General features: G+C 39.0%; 2 protein-coding genes across 4 annotated transcripts; one reads left to right on the top strand and one right to left on the bottom strand.

The window, feature by feature from the left end:
* Window positions 1-2,143: 2,143 nt before the first annotated feature.
* gpr3 (G protein-coupled receptor 3) lies at window positions 2,144-6,026 on the bottom strand. Its single transcript, XM_084738516.1, has 2 exons — window positions 5,889-6,026; window positions 2,144-4,107 (listed from the first exon to the last, which is right to left on the bottom strand). The coding sequence occupies exon 2, from the start codon at window positions 4,079-4,081 to the stop codon at window positions 3,089-3,091; it is 993 nt and encodes a 330-aa protein (XP_084594642.1). The 5' UTR covers window positions 4,082-4,107; window positions 5,889-6,026; the 3' UTR covers window positions 2,144-3,088.
* Window positions 6,027-6,121: 95 nt separating this feature from the next.
* cd164l2 (CD164 sialomucin-like 2) lies at window positions 6,122-16,182 on the top strand. 3 transcript variants are annotated; one of them, XM_084738517.1, is made up of 6 exons: window positions 6,122-6,216; window positions 13,233-13,319; window positions 13,590-13,682; window positions 15,236-15,277; window positions 15,495-15,654; window positions 15,902-16,182. In XM_084738517.1, exons 1-6 carry the CDS (start codon window positions 6,129-6,131, stop codon window positions 15,915-15,917), a joined length of 486 nt encoding a protein of 161 aa, XP_084594643.1. In that variant the 5' UTR covers window positions 6,122-6,128; the 3' UTR covers window positions 15,918-16,182. The 3 variants fall into 3 exon arrangements, with proteins under 3 accessions (XP_084594643.1, XP_084594645.1, XP_084594644.1); XM_084738518.1 differs by lacking the exon at window positions 6,122-6,216 and adding an exon at window positions 11,784-12,793; XM_084738519.1 differs by lacking the exons at window positions 6,122-6,216; window positions 15,902-16,182 and adding an exon at window positions 11,781-12,793 and having other exon boundaries at window positions 15,495-15,658.
* The last annotated feature ends 2,280 nt before the right edge of the window (window positions 16,183-18,462 follow it).

Raw genomic sequence — 18,462 nt, 5'->3', positions numbered from 1 at the left:
CCACTAATGCAAACTGAATATGTATTTTTTTTACGCCAGTATAAATGTGAAGTATGTCTGAAATTGCATTTATAATGGTCTTAAAAGCCTTAAATTTTACTTGTTGAAACCTGCAGAAACCGTCAGTAGTGTATTGCTTTCTCCAAACCAACCAAACTCCAATCGTAATCAGTAATTTTACCTTTCAGAACACAGGAGCTACTGGTTTAAGGCTGCCTGGATCTGATAGTTTGTTTGTTTTATTGTGTGACTTTGGTGAACCTGAGCAAACCTTTTTAAACACAGAAGTCAGACAATAACATAAAAAACTAACAGATCGACACCACCAACTCCCTTTTTCTGTGTGTGGTGAAATTACTAATTTCATTTATGGAGACTGGCTGGTTTGGAGAGTGATATTTGACTTATATGATGACAGTTTCTCATCAGGAAAGGCTGTGTGATGGCGAGTAAAGTTGGTGGAAAATACTCAAAATATAGCATGCACTTAAACTGATATTTGTTTAGGTGGTGAACTATGTTTTGCTGCTGACCTTGTCCCCAGCAGTATATTGCTCAGCTTCTGTCCTGGTGACCCCCTCTGCTTCTCCAAGGGTTGTGCTGTAGGTAATACCTCGTGCAACTCCACATCAAATAATCTGAACTATCCCTTTAATCACTGTGTGGAATCAGACAGCCCTTTTGCCTCAGTGTGCTACCTGTTAAGTGCCTTTTTATATACTGTGTGTCAGTGCAGGTTTATTTTGGTTATCCACACTGCTCACTCATCAGCTTCTTCCAAAAATATTAACAGCTATCATTGATGAGTCAAACAGAGCTGACTGATGTTGTAGTGTGGCCCACATATTCTTCAAGTGCCTTTTTTTTAATTATTATTTGTGTTAAAGCACAATCACACAGCATGCTTAGCCAAAGCTCTGCTTTTCCTGCCTTAATTTTTCCAAATGATTATAGCTATTTCAATAAAGATAGAGTGAAATACAGTGATTGTTTAGATGTCGTTTTTCTGAGAGTGAACAGTGTGTATGACGTGATGTGTTGTATAACAAGCTCCCAAGAATGTCGAGCTTTGGCATATTAAGACTCCTCATGCTTTATCCATGACTCACCCTCTTTATGTCAGTGCCGGAGACTTCTTCACAGTGCCCGGTGGTGACTGTGGAGAGAGTGTCAAACAGAATTGACTGGATAAAAGTTCTGAAAATGAGTAGGAGGAGAGAAAAACCTCTTGCATAATCACTATATCCTCAAACCAAGGCTGCTTCTCTGTAGGCTTTAAAAGGCTGCAGTGGGTGCAGAGTGAGTGATGGTAATAAAACTGAAGATTTCTTTAGCCACCAAATAATTTAAGATACAGGAATAGAAAGCAGCAGTCTATGCCTAATTGAGTTAAAGAGTGAGAGATAGAGAGAGACAAACGCACTAAAAGCCTCCGCGGCAGTGAAGAGAAGAGTGCTGACATCACCCAGTAGAAAAAAAAGCATATTTATTATTCATTGGTATAAAATATTCATTCATTTCAAAAAGGCTGTGCAACATGAACATATGGTCAGTACCTTTCAAAGTGCTTTTAACAGCATGTGCAAAATAGAATCTCAAAGATCAAGAACATTGTGTTTTCCAGACATTCAAGTAAATTAAATTGGGCTTTGGATCACACATGTTATTACAATGTGATAAGTTAACATTTTAAACCCGTCCCTTCCTCTCATCTGAAAGTGCCAACAGTCATTAAATCCACAGAAACACTTTATAATAACCATCATTAATACATAGTTAATTAAACCTTAATTAATAGTAATTTCACTGTTAACGAACATTCAAATAATGTTTTATAAACCATTAGCTAGGGATGTAACAATATATTGAATATCGCAATAACAAAATCTCTCAATACTGTACTGGAATGTGATGATATGTACTGTGATATTTTATTTCATTATTTTCATTTTATTTTATAAAAAAGACTGCTACTGACTGCTATATTGTTATTTTGTTTTGCAGCTGTACAAACATAATTCAGGCAACTTCAAGAAACTTCTTTGTTTTTTATTGTGGTATCGTCTCACTGTAGGTATTTAGCTATTGTTAAACCCCTACCGTTTATTAAGCAATTGTCAAGTTTTATACTACTTTTACACTACTTGCAATGTAACTCAATGCAACGTATTATTATCATAATCATTAGTTGGAACTGTATAGTCGCCATCCAGACAATGTTTATAGATCTGCTCCATCTCTATATTTCTTAAACATTTACAAATCATTTGGTAATTATTAACTCATTTTAAGTATCGTACGTTAACAGTGAAATAACAATTTACTGAAGTTTAATTAAAGCTAATCCAAGGAACTTTCATATTTTGTTGATTTTAGAGCCCCCTGTGGACAAAAGTGGTAGTGTTTCCTCTGTTATAACCAAAAAATATAACGTCAAAAATAATATGATCCTAAGAAAAATCTCCTCCTGTTTCATCTCAACTGGTTAACTTACTACTCATTGTAACTTTGGCTGGAAAATGAAAGTGTAGGCTTGTTTCCTCTGATTTCAAGGAGACTCCGACCCAGGCACAAAGAATAACTTTACAGAAATAGCCAATCGTCTCGTTGATGGCCTCATTTGCTTATCAAGGTCATATAGAGGCATCGGGATTAAATTCAGACTGTTTGACAACCTGTTAAAAACTTCTTGTAGAAACTTTAACCGTCATTTTACCCTTTATTAATGATGGTTATTTTGAAGTGTTACCAAATCCACTTTCTGTGAGTGGGGATATTTATAGCATCCCTGTGATTGTGTCACTCTGTGGATCAAGTGGATCTACAATTTACTGAGGATGAGGCACAAAGTACATACAAGACAGTATGTTTAGTCTTTAGTCCTAATATGGCTGCCAGCCAGGACAGTTCAGGACATTCTGATTCGCAAGAAGGACTCCCGTCTCTCGGAGAAGTGCTGCTGCCTGCGTGTGTGGGAGTATGTGAGACTTAATGTTCTGGATTTGGATGACAGTCAATGCTCTGTGTGTATCTTGGCACACAAACAGTGATATGTCTGGCATAGATTGTGGTGGCGAGGTTTGGCAGTCTACACATCAACGGGGTAGTGTATGTGTGTGTTTTGTGTGTATCTGTGAGGGCAGCAGGCCTGCAGCAGCACCTTGCGAATGTCTTTGTTTCTCAGGCTGTAGAGGATCGGGTTCAGCAGCGAGCTGCCCGCTGCCGGTACCAGGGTGGCATAGGTGTACAGAGGAGGGCTGGACGCGTCCCCCAGCAGCCCCCAGAGTGAGAAAGGCATCCAGCAGCCCACAAACACACTGAGCACCAGGATCAACCTGGAGAAGCCCCTCCCACTGCTGTGTTTGCTTGCATATGGTTGGTTGGCAGGGAGGAAGTGCCTTTGGGTGGCGATGGCATGGGCATGTCGCCTTGCCACACGGCAAATGCCGGCGTACAATTGCAGGGTTATGATAACGACCACCAGGAAGCCGCCACACAGCAGCGACAGATATGTCCGGGTCAGAGGTCGTGCTACAGAACAGGAGTTTGGCTCTCCCAGACAGTGCCATCCCATCGCAGGCCCTGCCCCAATGATACACGCACCCAACCAGACCAGCAGCAGGAGGACAGTGGCTCTGCGGCGTGATTGGCTTGAGCCATAGGTGAGGGCGTGGCTTAGAGACAGGTATCGGTCCAAAGCGACACCCATCAGGCTACAGAGTGAGGCAGTCAGTGATGTCACCAGCAGTCCCGAGGTCAACAATTTTGACCAATCACTGGGCTCCATGCAGAACAGGAAGAGGAAGTGCAGGACCAAAGCAACACCCGCCAGGAGGTCTGCCAGTCCAAGGCTGGCCAGCAGCAGGAAAACAGGGGCACGCAGAGACGGGGTGGCAAGGATGGTGGTGACGACTATTGCATTTTCAGTGGCAATGAGGGTTCCTGACACACACAGGGCCACACCCCACACCGTGAGGGGTGGCACTTCATATGGAGGCGAACTCTCCAGTTGGTCCAGAGGAAAGAAGGGATCTGCACCTGAGGACTCGTCCCAGCCCAGGTCAGAGGCGTTCAGAATCATGGCTGATCAGCAGTCACACAAACCACCTGAGACAGAGAAAAAACGAGAAAAACATGTTGTCATTAGCTCTAATGGGTCATTAACGTCTCCATCTGTCCATTAAACAGCCTCTCTTTGACCAGAAGTTGTGGTTTCAGCCTGTGTGGAGCTGCTGGAGTCCGGATGTGGCAGGAAAGGACTTAATGTGGTGATGGAGAACTTAAGATGTAATCTAAAGCAGTTCAGCTATTTAAAAAGATTATCACTGTGAGTGCATTAAGTGGATTTTGCATTCATCATGCCTTGCACACTCTTGCTCCTAACATTGAACAGTTATATTGTCCAGTATTTTTTTTTTTTTTTACCATAAAAAAGTGACTTATTTAGTTAATTAGTATTGGAACACATGCAAACATTCAGTATTCATTGACTAGACTAATAAACTACATATATTTTGTGCAATAATTCAACTGTGAAATATATTGGTTTACACTGTCAATCAATCCTGCACTTATTTATACTGTACATTTCATTTCAATTTTTGAATGGTAGCACTTGTAAAATAACCCAGTGTCCCCTCCAGGGATCAATATAATAAAGTATTTCAGATTCTGATTCTGACCATTACATTTACAGTCTGACAAATTCAAAGTTAAAAGTAATCTTGTCCCTAGATGAGCTTGAATTACACACCAAAAACTTTACCTTTACAAATAAATATGCACATACAGAACGCAAACAGGTAATATAAGCTACAAATTACAAACTCAATCAAAAACAATCAAAAATACTTTAAGCCTATTTTAAATTGCACATGCAGGAAGACACATTTTCTTTTATTGTATGTATTCCTATCTTATTTTATTTTGAAATTGCACTTCTCAAGTAGTTGATTTTTTTTTTTTTTTGCCTTTAAATCTACACATTTCAAACATTTAAACTGGCACTATTACATTTTATGTAGTACAGTTAAATGTCCGGTCTGTTAAGTGAAAAGAAAAAATTAAAAGTAATCTTGCTGGATCCTGTAACACATGTGACGTCACCATCTGTATTCTTGCGGGAAGTCACGTAAATCACAGTCAATCAATAGAACACTTAACGCAACGCGATAGGAAGGAGTTATCAACGCACTGATGCATCACCAGGCTTTCATTTATCATTTAAGGTGTCATTAATATAGTTTTTTTTAGCACGTCGCTGTAAATCCGAGTTCTCATTGGCTGTCGCTGTCCATCCCTAGGGTTTTATTCTGCACACGATTCCAGATATCTTTAATATAATTTCTAATGTGACTGTTTAAATCTGTAAATGCACGGCCAGATCTAAGGTTTCCCTATCGTTAATGTCCAAACATAATGTCCATCTACAGGGACACCACGCAGACAGACTGTACGTGTACCATTCAGTATCTCGTGTCTTTAATTAGAAGTCCTGTGCTTTTAATTAGAATATTTAAGGAATTCGCGCGTTGAGCGCTTCAGATGATCTCTGGTATGTCATCTATTTGTACTTTAGTAGATGTCAAAATGTACTGTATGCCTACTAAAAACATTTCAGTGGCGATACATGAATGTTATCGTACAATTATTTTTATTTTGCTCGTGCGGGAGGAGGGTGTTTGGGGGAGTCTTTCATCTTCCCCCTGCCCTGTCACGTCTCACAGTGAGGAGGTATATCCCACCTCCTGGTGTGGAGCTCCCTGTTGTATAATACAGTTGCAGGTTCACTGCACCACGGAGGATGTCCCCAAGACATGCACGCACACATGAACACGCATGCATCGCACAGACACATATACATTCACGTAATGGAGTGTTCGTCTTACCTTATTAGCACGATTCTGTGATTCCTTTGCAAGAGTTGGACAGATTGGTCCTCGCTCCTTATAAGATCCGAGTGATGGAGATGCTGTGATGCTGTCCGCGGTGATGATGCAGGGAACCAGTTTAAATAAGGAGGACAGTCCCAGTCTCCTTCTGTCTTCATTAAAGTTGTCCTATAAACTCTCAATTGGCGTCGCTTGCATCTCTTCTTCTTCTTCTTCTACAGTCTCCTCGGAGCGGTTATGGGAGGCAGAATGGATGCTCTTGCGCGCGGACTCATCCACAAGAGAGGCTGCCTGACGTCAATGACTGGGAGGTTCGACCAATCAGGTGCGAGCATTGAGGATGCGGGGAGAGTAGGGAGGAGGGGGGGATGTATATGGAGTAATTTCATTCAGAAAAATGCGGCATCTCTTTCGCCCCTCCCACTGCGGTTCACTCCTGCTCTCATTTCTGGTAAATAATGGCCACCGATAGACCCCCTCCTGCTCTCTCCTCTAACACACACACACGGATTTTGTCAATCAGGCCCAGGGGCCTGGTTGAATGAATGAGACAATATTTTGTTCTGGGCAGGGCTCGGGGGGGGCGGGCTGTGGGGAGAGAGCTCAGGGCTGCTGGAGCTGTCCACGGTGCTGAAACGCATCAGGACAGGATGACTCATGGGGAGATGTCCTGCAGAGCAACAATCATCTGTGTGAAACAAAAACTTGAAGTAGAATCTGTCCACTACCATCCACTTTTGTGACATAATTGCCTCTTCCCTTCTATTTATTTTTATTTATTTAATTTGACATATTATTATCATTAGTGATAATAATGGTATTAGAGCATTGGGAATTTTAATCATTTCACATATGATCAAATAGCCCTAAAATCATTTAGAAATGTTATAAGCTAACAATTGGCCCCTTTCAGTGCAGTCATATTAATATGAAATATATCAATATGGCTGATACCAATACAATACTGTAAGCAAGGTGATATATTTGTGTTTTTTAAATTTAATTATAGGAAAATTAGGAACATAAGCTTAGCATAAAGGACATGCCACAAAATGCATAAAATCTGAGTTTAAGAAGTTTGCTTTTTTATGCAATCTGAACAGTGGAGATGGATGTCTACATTTAAATAGCAGTCAGGGGTTTGAACACAACATAAAATGGGCAACCGACGGGAATCTTTGCCTGTATGACAATACAGTGATTTTGAGAATCGATACAGTGTCACAAAACATAATACTGTGCTAGTCATGTGGTAACATTACACAAAGGTTTACAACTGACCCTTCCCTTTCTGCTCTGTGCTCCAATAACAGTTGAGCAAGCGTGATACTCTGCAGAACCTCGGCCAGCTTTCTCCTCTCCTGTTCTAGCTAGCTGCTTTTAGCTTGCTAATCTACATTAATCACTTTTTAGGCCTGACATCTGATAGCCGAGTTAGCAAAACACTAGCTAACTAGTTAGCTAATCTACCTAAATTATTATCTAGCTAGTTATCTTGTGTTTTGCTAATGTCTTTTGTTTGTTTTTTGTTTATTTTTTTGTGTTTCGCTGAGTAATTACATCCTTCTAAAAATCCACCCACTAAAATTGCATTATAATGCTAAATTTCTAAGTGTCCCAGTGTCTCTCAGCATCTCTCTACTAATTTGGACTATTCTTTACTGTGCATCTGCAAAAATGAGTCACCTGTGTGATGCTGAAAAGGGAGGTAGTCGTAGGGCAGTAAAAGATAAAAGCCACTCAGCCACAACCTTTTCAACCTGCTGCTGTCTGCCAAGAGATACAGAAGTATCCACTGCCGTACCATCACACTACAGAGCAGCTTCTTCCCTCAGGCTCTGAGAATGCTTAATTCATCCTCAGCACTCCACTATAAATGAAAGTTTATTTTTATAGGACAAAACAACAAAAAATGGGACAATAAAACTGGACAATACCCACCCGAGCCATAGCCTGTTCACCCTGCTGCCTTCTGTTAAGAGATACAGAAGTATCCACTTAGGTCATCTACTGCACTCCACCATAAACAAAGGTATAATTTATGTCTTATTATTTCTTAAAGTATTGAAAACAATTCAAACAAGGGATGTGGAGTGCCCCATACCTGTTTGCCTCAGGTCCCAAAATGACTAAATCTGCCCCTGCCATTTAATATAACAGATGTCTTAATTAGTATCACTGGTAACATCTGCCTTTAGAGAATATGAGTTATGAGGGGTTTCCTGCAGTCAAACGAAAGCAGGACTGTCAATTAATTTGTTTGTTATCTAATGCATTCATTTGTCTTTTAATCGAAGTCACAGAAACACAGCCCCCCTGACTCCTCCTGCAGCACCATAACAACAGCAGCAGGGAATTCAAGGCTTCCCCGGTTTGATAGTGAGCGTGGGTGCTGCAGGATGGGCTGAACAGTTGACTACGTGGTCGCGCATATCAATGCGCTGATAGGAGAGGAGGGGGCTGGTGAGGGAATCTCGTCCTGCTCGAGCCATATTAGGACACTCTTCCTGTTGATAAACCCCTCCTACGTCACTGGTTAGAGCATCTGAAGTGCAACACGTGTCACCTTCCAAATAACAGCTGTGATATTATATCTCACCTGAAGAGAACTGTTTTGGCCGTGGCCCATTTTTCAGGATAAATTTGATGATAACACTGAAAAAACATTATATCTGACTCACATATTTTAGAAGGTTAGCTTTTTTATTTTATTCTGTCTTGTCATGGACCCTCAGAGATGGGCAGCATATCAATTAAATATGTTTAAAATATGTATTTAATTACTTTTGAGTATTTTGTCATTTGTATTTTGCTGGGCAGAAAAAAAGATATAATTTGCAAGACAATACTTTATCTTGTATGTGTGTATTTAAAATACTTGAAATACATTATTTAATATGCCATTTTATTCTAAAACTGAACACAGACTCTGAGACCAATATCAAAATTATTTTTCAAACATTATTGATTATTTTAGTTACCTTTTGAATGTTTTAAACTAGTCAGAGCCATGTTGAGAGTAACATTGAATGTATTTATATATTTACATATGACAAAATATTTGTATTTTAATAGATAGATAGATAGATAGATAGATAGATAGATAGATAGATAGATAGATAGACCTAAATACACAGTTAAATACACCAAAATTAGATAAATAAATAAGGTCCAGATGAAGACTCAACACACCTAAGATCAAAACACCTGAGACACACAATAATGTTTGTATTTTATTTTGATACAATTTATTTAATGAGCAAGTATTTTTAATTTGTCACAGTATTGTAATTCAATATGTTTTATGTATTTGTTGAACTGGACAGAATTACAGACATCATACAAAAATAAAACTAAGCATAAAATAAACTGAAGAAATATTATACAAGGAATTTTACTTGCACAATATATCCAGGTGATTTCGCTCGTCTAAAACACTATGGATTCCTCTTTCTACTCCGTTGCACTAACATCTTCTGCTCAGTTATATCACACACGGGCATTTGTACCAATACTATCGAGTCGTCTCGCCCCCGTTGGCTGTAAATTGCAGCTTTATATCCGCTTATTTGTCGCTGGTGTATTGATTTTTGTAGGAGCATCAGTGGAGGAGGAAATCGTGTTCGACAGGACTGCGGAATATCCCTTTGCGTTTTTTCTTTTTTGTTAGTACACCGCCGACACACAAAGCAGCCACCCTGCAGAGATGCACAGATGTACCCAGACAATGTGTGAGGGAGCATATGAGATGTGGGAGTACATGAGCCACGTCGGTGTGAGAGGAAGAGGAGGTGATGGTGATGGTGATGGTGGAATCCACTGCACAAAAGCTGAAAAACTGTGTCGTGATTCTGAGCTCAGTGCACTTGATGTGAAGGGCTCTGCCCGGAGCTGCTGCATGACTCAGTGCATCTACATTACAAAGCAACACTTTGAAGGTCAAAGCACAAGTAGTTTTTGTGCTGCTGCATTTGCATGTTCATGTACAAGGTTGTAGCTCATGGAGCTGTTTTTGAGGAACACGCTCTGAGCCCTTTTTGTCTGTTCTTTTATTGCCACATCACCATTACACAAAGTGATCAATCGGGCTTTAAAGTGGCAGGTCACCCCAAAATCAAAAATACACACTCCTACCTGTAGTGCAGGGACGTTTCTAGAGGAGGGGCATGTTTTTCTTTGTATGTAGCCTACTTTTTATTTTTTGCAAGGTTAATTTAATTTCTGTACCATTTTACAACACAGGTTTGTATAACTGTTAAAACTGTTAACAGTTAACCAACTGTTTGAAGAGTATTCTTAAACAGGCTTTATTTTATTTTATATGTAGCATAGTTTTTTTGTTTGTTTTTAACAGTTTAGCCTACTTAATAAGTTATGATATTCTTTGAATAAAAACAAATCATAAAAATAAAAGTATTTTTCATGATACATTCATGATTCTCTCTCTGAGAATAGATGTACAATGCAGGCGCAATTTCTTTTGAGGACTTAAAGAATAAAGTATGGAAGCTTTATATAATATTTGTATGGTATGACTGTTGTGCTGTGATTAGTAGGACTATTTAGCTTTGAAATACAAATTTTAAACATAGGAATAAAAAAACTTACTGTAATGTTAGTAATTAAAGTAGTTATGAGAAATGGTACATTAGCACACACAGCACGTGATAACTCGCCACCTCCAGTCTGTTCAATGAGAGGAAGAGAGGAAGTGGTTTTAATTGTAGGGTAAGGAGCGGTTGCCGACCACAGATGCACACAGATTGGAGAAGCTGGTAATGCTGGTGTCTGAACCCAGAGTTGTACAACACGGTGCAGCCATATAGAAAGAAAACAATACATTCTATGTGTGGAACCAATGATTGAAGCTGACTCTCTTGGAAAATTATTATCTACATAAACTGCTCACAATCGGGTCTGTGAATTATATTGAGTAACCTGGTCGTTTTTGGATGCTACTGTCGAGTTTTTCAAATGTGTGGTTTTGGCACATTGAGCATCACAAGCTGAATGCCATCTAGTCTCATTATATTAAAGAGAGGGCAGACATCTCTACAGCCAATATCTCCAGATCTCTGTAACTCACACCAAAACAATCTAGATATATAACTAACACTTCAGGTCTGGTTGATTTGGGTGAACTGTCACTTTAATATCATGCTCCTTAATCTCAAACTAACAGGTGATGGTATTAATTAATTAATTAATTAATTAATGGTTTTATAATATTTTATAGCATTTTAAAGAGTCTACAGTAGACAACATCTGGAGTCAATCAATCATGATGCACTACAGACCAGAGGAGAGACATGTATTTTTGATTTGGGAGTGAATTTCCCCTTTAAGACATCAGTTTACTCAGTCAATATCAATAATATCTTTGTTCAGACCTTCTGTATTGTAACCATATGCTATATATTCTGTACATTCAAGTTATGTCTTGTGTCTCAAAATTCATCAAAACTACTTTCTTTTCAGATTTCACTCTTGCTCTCGTCTCATTCGTATATAAAGTACAGCTAGCGGAAAGCATTGCAGTGAATCATGCTTCATATGGACTACATAACCTTGTCTGAAGTTGTTTGTCACCAGGCAGATCATTTGTGTTTGAAAGGACTGACAAGTGATTATGCAGCTCTGTCAGTGACACATTTGAGGTGTTAACAATAGGTGATAGACGGTTGACGTACAGACTGTCTACTGTAAATAGTTCACACGGGTTCTGACACCAACGTCAATGTGTGTTCACTCACACGGTATATTTAGAGCTGTCTTAATTGACATTAATGTGAGACACATGGATCGAACATGTATCTGAGTAAAATGAGCACCCTGTGTTAACTGTCTTAATCAAACTTGTCCTGTTAAACTTTTTCCTTAGAACGTATTTGTTTTAGTATTTGCATGAAACACAGCAAAAGTGACTGTTTCAGATTCTAATTTATGTCCCATAACACTCTTTATTTGGCTTGTGAGCAGTTAAAATGAAGCTACTGGAGAATTCTTGTCAAGGTTACACCCTGGACTTGTGATCGGCTTGACTAAAGAGTGTTTTTTCTTTCTCAGGTTGTTAAATTTCAAGGATTCTAGAGGCTCAGAGGTGAGAGTTGCCAGCATTTCTCAAGAAAAGACTCAGAAACATATTGTGTAACAGGGATATATTTTTAGCCACGATAGCAGTGAGTGCTTTAGGGCTCGTGATGTCTGGCTGTCTGTCACAGTCCATACTGAAATATCTCAACAACTATTTGATGGGTAACCATGAAATTTGGTTCAGACATTCATGGTGCTCAACAATACTGTTAGCTACTGTTAGCTAATTAGTAAATTATCTACTACTACAGGTGGAACCTACAAAGGTTAGTTGATTGCAGATAAACTGCAACTAATTTATCTTGTGTTCTTCCTTAATTTGGGACCCTGCGCAGTTGGTATTCCCATTTGTCCCAGTATTATTTATGGTGTCTGGAGGACATATGTGTGAATGCAGGTGTGTGTGCGTGCATTGCCTGCTGAACTAAACAGGTGTCACTGTGTCCAAACTGGTGTGTATTTCAGGAGGGTAAAGGTGGGCCAGTTTGTTGCCAGGAAACCAAGTTTGGGTGTCGCTCATGTTACACAGATCTCTGTGTCTTCTGTCTTTCTGTCTTTCCCTCTGTGTCCTAGCCAAGAGCCATATCTCTATTTGCAACCATCGGATACCCCGTTGAGGACTTACCAACGATATTTCTATTGGAAACTTCTTTTACTGATACTAATTCTTCTCAGAGCACCATAGTTTCCAGCTGTGAGTTGCAGGTATTGGTGCTCTGTGGCTGTCAGGATGCAGCAGCTGGCATTAAAGGTCCTTTGCTCCACACTACTGCTTCTTGCAGTGGTGCCTTCGGTGTACTCACAGTCAGGTATGGGTCCATCCTCAATTCTTATATTTGTTTTCTTATTACCGACCATATCAACATATTTTGGTCTTGTAAGAAACCTGTTGGTGTTTCTTCATTTTTACACATCTGTTGTCTCCTTGTTTGCGATATTATGTGACCTCTTTCCTTGATAACATCTCTCCTCATAGTACCTGTGATGATGACTTGTCCTTCTGTATTTCTTACAAGCTGACAATAAGCATAAATGTGAGAGGTGTCTGAGAATCTGTTATCTATTTTTTGGCATACTCTTCAATTTTGCCTACTCACTTTTGTCTATTCAGACATTGTCCAGACTCGTAGGATGTCTTGCAATAATAAGCTGCTGAAATATTTCTGTGGGAAGATAATTGTTCGTCGGCCAATCAGTTGGTTTTGAGTGACACTTCCAATTGATTGCCGTGTTTTGTACTTCCTACAGATTGTTCTCAGGCCGAGTCATGTGACCTGTGTGTTGGAGAGTCCATGCTCAACCTGACAGGCTGTGTCTGGAGGCTTTGTCCAAATGGTGACACACGCACACACACACACACACACACGCACACACACATACACACCTGACCTCTGATAGTAATTCAATCATCAAAGCTGCTGTAACATAAGCTTCCCTGGTTTGTACAAGATGACTGAATTATTTAGTATGCCAGGAACATACACATGATACACACACACACACTTAAACACACACACTTAAACACACACACACACATACACACACACACACACACACACACACACACACACACACACACTAAAATACTTGTTTTTTCTGTCTCAGGTAATGATACAGGCATGTGTGTGACTGATGACGGGAACTCAGCAGATAACGGCATGAACTGCAGCTGGACCAGAGTGTCTGAACTGTGCACAGGTAGCAGACAAAGCACACCAAAATGAACACATGAAGATATTTCTCTGCACAAATTCTTCTATCCTGGCTCTTTGAACCTTAATGTACATGTGATGTTGCACTGCACCCTGCAGAGCAGCTTTGATATACTTTCCAGCTAACACTCCCATAACTTTTTCGAATGCTTTGTTCGATGCAACATCTTCAGAACGTTCTAATGATAACATGAAGTCTTTGGGAGTAATTTTAATAACGTTTCCCTGAGGTTTCTTGTCAGAAGCCTTTTAAATAACCCTCCCGCAATGTTCTAATAAGTACAGTTTTTTTTCCCCAAGGATTGTAATTTTTACTTTAGTTTTATAGTAGTAACATGTAAGGAATATTGAAGGGAAAATTCAACAAACCTTCCCAGAACTTTATGGGAACATAACCTCAGTATTACTCAATGTAACTACTTGGAATGTTCCAGCTACCTTTCTGGAAACATATCATTAATGTCTTTTTTCCAAGAAGGGCAAATTTGCTGTTTTTACATCTAGGGAACGTTACAGGTAAATGTTCAAATAACCTTCCTGGAACATTCAACTAACTTTCCCAGAACTTAATGGGAACAAAAACAATAACGTTAGTTGTGCATCAGAAAAAAATAGCTGTTGTAACGTCCAGGGAACATTATATTGTAACATATTCAACAAAGCTCCAAAGAACATTATGGGAATGTAACCACAGCATTAGTTTTATGTTAGAAAGAACTCAATGTCTGGTAACAGAGATTTAAGTCACCTTTCATGATCATTCCGCTAACCTTCCAAGAATTTTCAATAATGCAACAATAATGTTGATTTTACATCAGAAAAACGTTAAGGGGAACTGTTCAAGGAAATCGACCAACCTTCCAGAACGCTCTGGAAATTAATCAATAACGTTTTCATGTAGGAAAAACTTGCCATTTTAATATCCAGGAAATTTAAGGGGAAATCTTCAAGTAACATACCTGCAACAGTCAGCTAACCTTCCAAGAATGTTCTAATAACATAAAAATAATATTGATTTTACGTCAGAAAAACTTGGAACATTCCTACCTACCTCAAACTTTTAACTAAGCTTTCTAGAACGTTCTGGAAACAGAGGAAAAACATGCTGTTTTAACATGTAGAGAAAGTTTAGAGGAAATATTCAAGTAACCTTCCTGGAACCTTTGACCAACCTTCCCAGAACGTACTGGGAACATAACAAAAACATTGATTTTATATCAGAAAAACTTGACATTTTAACATCTATGGAACATTATGCAGGAACATTTAATTAACAGTCTTAGAACCAAAATGAAACGGGAAGCAAATTTTTGGTAACTGGACTTGTTCATTCTAAAAATGGATAAATACATGTGTATATATATATATATATATATATATATATATATATATATATATATATATATATATATATATATATATATATATATATATGTGTGTGTATATATGTATATATATATATATATATATATATATTTTAAAAAGCTATTTTTTCTGTAGCCTCAATTCCTTCTTTTGTATGTTTTATTTTTTTCCCAGTTGTGGAGACAGGAGCTGATGGAGGAGGTGAAGGTGACTCAGGTAAATTATATTGTCTCTACGCCAGCAGCTCCCTCTTCCACCCCCTCCCCTCTCTCTTGCGTCAGACATTTATTATTCCCATAAGAGCTGAGTAAAATGTTCTCTAATGCCACCCTTTCACTGCTTTCTCAGAAAAAAGCCTGACACTCCCTCCTTTCACACCCTGTCCTGTTTTTATGTGATTTCACTGTAAACCATTCTATTTATTTCCCTGCAGGTGATGGAGGCAGCACCACCTCATCTCCAGAGTTCTCTCAGGCCAAGTTTGACATGTCCAGTTTCATCGGAGGTATCATCCTGGTATTGTGTGTTCAGGCGGGCGGCTTCTTTGCCATGCGCTTCCTCAAATCCAAAGAGCAGAGCAGCTATGATCCCATGTGAGTTTGTGCATGTAGGTGTTAGAGAACAAGAGAATTTAGCGTGACTGCATCAGTTTAAGTGTGTGCATGTAAATGTGTCAGTGTGTTCACCAAGTCTATTGGTGCAACAGTAACCTCTGGTGGCAGGAGTGAGCAACAGCACCCAACACACAATGTGATTCACTTTTAACATCCCTCCTTTGTATTGCAATTCTGCTCACAAACCTCATCTGTCCATGTTAAAATTCTGTCTGTCTTCACTCAGCGAGCAGCCACAGTGAAGACAAGACGTGCGAAGGACAAACGGACGAGGACAGAGGACAGCAGAGCAGTGACTCATCGATTTGTGACGACAAGAGGTTTTTTTTTTCTCTCTCTCTGTGCCCCTATCATTTTTGGTTTGGTCCCCATGTGTACCCCTGAGGGTTGGGTGTGTTTATAAGAGGACATTTTTCTCAGAATACTGCATTGTGTAACAAGTGTGCATGTGTTCACTGTGTTTGTATAGTATTTTTATTTCAGATACATTTTGGCTGTTGGTATTTGTACAATCTGACTAATGAGGAATTTAGAGCTGTCTTTGATTTATCTTTATGATAAAATTCACCCTAAATTTTCACTAATCCTGCATGTTAAGTATTTGTCCTCTTACAAACATCAAGCAACTAGCTGTATCAATGTTTCAACTGTGTAAATAGTAAAGCTACAGCTGTAGTACGGCTGTGGGAAAGGGTGATATAGTAGACAGTAGGTCAGGCAAGGTCATAACAGGCATTTCAAACTTTTTTCAAGCCCCCTAAAATAGACCAAAATGAGACCCTGGACATCATGATTTTGTCCATCATCGGAGAATAGTTCTGTGTTTCATGTGGAGCTCCATAACTTTATAGTGATTTACTGAGATTAAAGTTTGAATGTTTATGTATGTCATATATGTTTTCCTTCGTTAACTTGCAGTGCGTTAGTTAATTTAGCTAGAAACAATAAGGAGCTGTCTCAAAAACTCCTGGGTACAGAGAAAAATACACTTTATAAACTATCATGTAAGGCATAATAACAGTAATAGTAATAGCTATAGATCGTTTAACTTCATGATTACTCCCAATATTGCTTTAGCAGCACTCCTCTTTTTTGTGTGTTTTTGTTTTCACGAGTCAATAGCTCAGCCTTTTTTTATAAACTGTTTTGGCTGCTCATATTTATTTTACATGCATATCAGCTTTAATCCTGTAATAACAGTTCAACAAGATGTGATGTGACCCTGTTTACTCATGCTAATGCTGGTTAAAGGTCCAGTGTGTAAGATTTACAGGGATTTATCTGCAGATTATGGCAGAAACGGAATATAATTAGGGATCAACTGGATTTTTGGGGATGATGCCAAGAAATTAAATATTTATATATCAATATACCAATATCAGGGCCCTGAAACAGTACATTTTGAATGTATTTTTAATAATTATGAAATATATATATATATATATAAACCACACAAGTAGAACAATTTGAAATAATAAAAAGCATTAAATATATATAAAATGCAACCTATGGAAAAAAAATGAATAAAAACAAGCTGCATTATGTAAAATATTATCTGACCACATATACACTGATACCTATATAGGCTGATAAAACTGTGTAAGACAAATATTGGGCCAATAACATCAGCTGTCAGCTATATCAGTCTGGCTCTAAATCTGATATTCATAAGTATGTTTTCATTAATGTATAATTACCTGACAATAAGAACATATGTGTTTTTGTGAACTTGGAATGAGCCGTTCATATATACAGAGGGCACAGGTCATCTTCCTCTGCAGCCTCCATTTTGCACCACTATGTTTCTACAGTAGCCCAGAGTGAACAAACCAATCACTGGCTATAGATACAGACTTTTTTGCAAGTTTCATGGCCATTGTAGTTTCTTCTGCATGTTTGTAAGGGAAGGATCAGGCAAAGTATTTATAGTCTGGAAGCTCACTGGTGGAGACGACATAATCCTACACACTGGTCCTTTAAGATGATCAGTATGAATATGTTTGATTTTTTTGTGATGCCATTCAAATTAAAATGCTTTAAAAAGGCTGGCAGCCTGAATAAACTAAGGATAAAAACCTGCCATGTCTGCTTTCATTAATGCAAATGAGGGATTGGTAACAGCTAATCACTGCAGGAGATTGTACAGTTTGTGTTGAGTGTGTATTTGGTCACACCTGCAGAGAGAGAGAGAACTGATTCAGCTGTAACCTGGGCCAGAGACACACTCCCGGTATCTGCAGATAAGAATCACCCATTAATCCTTGCATATCTGAATGTCCACAGGGACAAGGTGCTGGTGGAGGCCTTTAGGGGAGCAGCAGGATGGCTGGTTGGATGCACCAGTTGCTGTCTGAGCCAGGACCTATACAGGCTTGAATAAGCCCACACAAAAAAACTTCCCCAACAGGGCAGACTGTGGCTGTCATCCAAGTCTGTTGACAAAGGACAGGACTGAATACAGGTCTTTTACACTCTGAGTTCACCCTCCCCCAACACACACAAACACACTTCCAATGAGAGACAGGGATGTCTAGCACACATACACATCACCACAAGTCCACACCAGAAAGTTGAGGCAGATTTCATGTGGCTGGTTATTCTCGCTTCCACAAGCAAAGACCTCTGTTTGTACACTCAAAAAATATAAACGCAACACTTTTATTTTTGCTCCCATTTTTCAGACCCATAGAAAACTCTTCTTTGGAACACAAAAAGTTTATTTCTCTCAAATTGTGTTCACAAATTTGTTAAAATCTGTGTTAGTGAGCAAAGGGCTACAGATACCAA

This window comes from Lutjanus erythropterus, chromosome 16 (assembly GCF_056507025.1).
Source record: "Lutjanus erythropterus isolate fLutEry1 chromosome 16, fLutEry1.hap2, whole genome shotgun sequence".
Lineage (NCBI taxonomy): Eukaryota > Metazoa > Chordata > Actinopteri > Lutjaniformes > Lutjanidae > Lutjanus > Lutjanus erythropterus.
The sequence above is the reverse complement of the archived record's forward strand: the minus strand, read 5'-3'. Positions and strand labels throughout refer to the sequence as shown.

Bases quoted from the DNA above. Each gene is read 5' to 3' on its own strand.
- gpr3 (XM_084738516.1), bottom strand. From the start codon at position 4,081: ATGATTCTGAACGCCTCTGACCTGGGCTGGGACGAGTCCTCAGGTGCA.
- cd164l2 (XM_084738517.1), top strand. From the start codon at position 6,129: ATGGGAGGCAGAATGGATGCTCTTGCGCGCGGACTCATCCACAAGAGA. The intron at 6,217-13,232 runs GTGCGAGCATTG...TACTTCCTACAG, and splicing joins TGGGAGGTTCGACCAATCAG to ATTGTTCTCAGGCCGAGTCA. The intron at 13,683-15,235 runs GTAGCAGACAAA...TTTTTTTCCCAG, and splicing joins AGTGTCTGAACTGTGCACAG to TTGTGGAGACAGGAGCTGAT.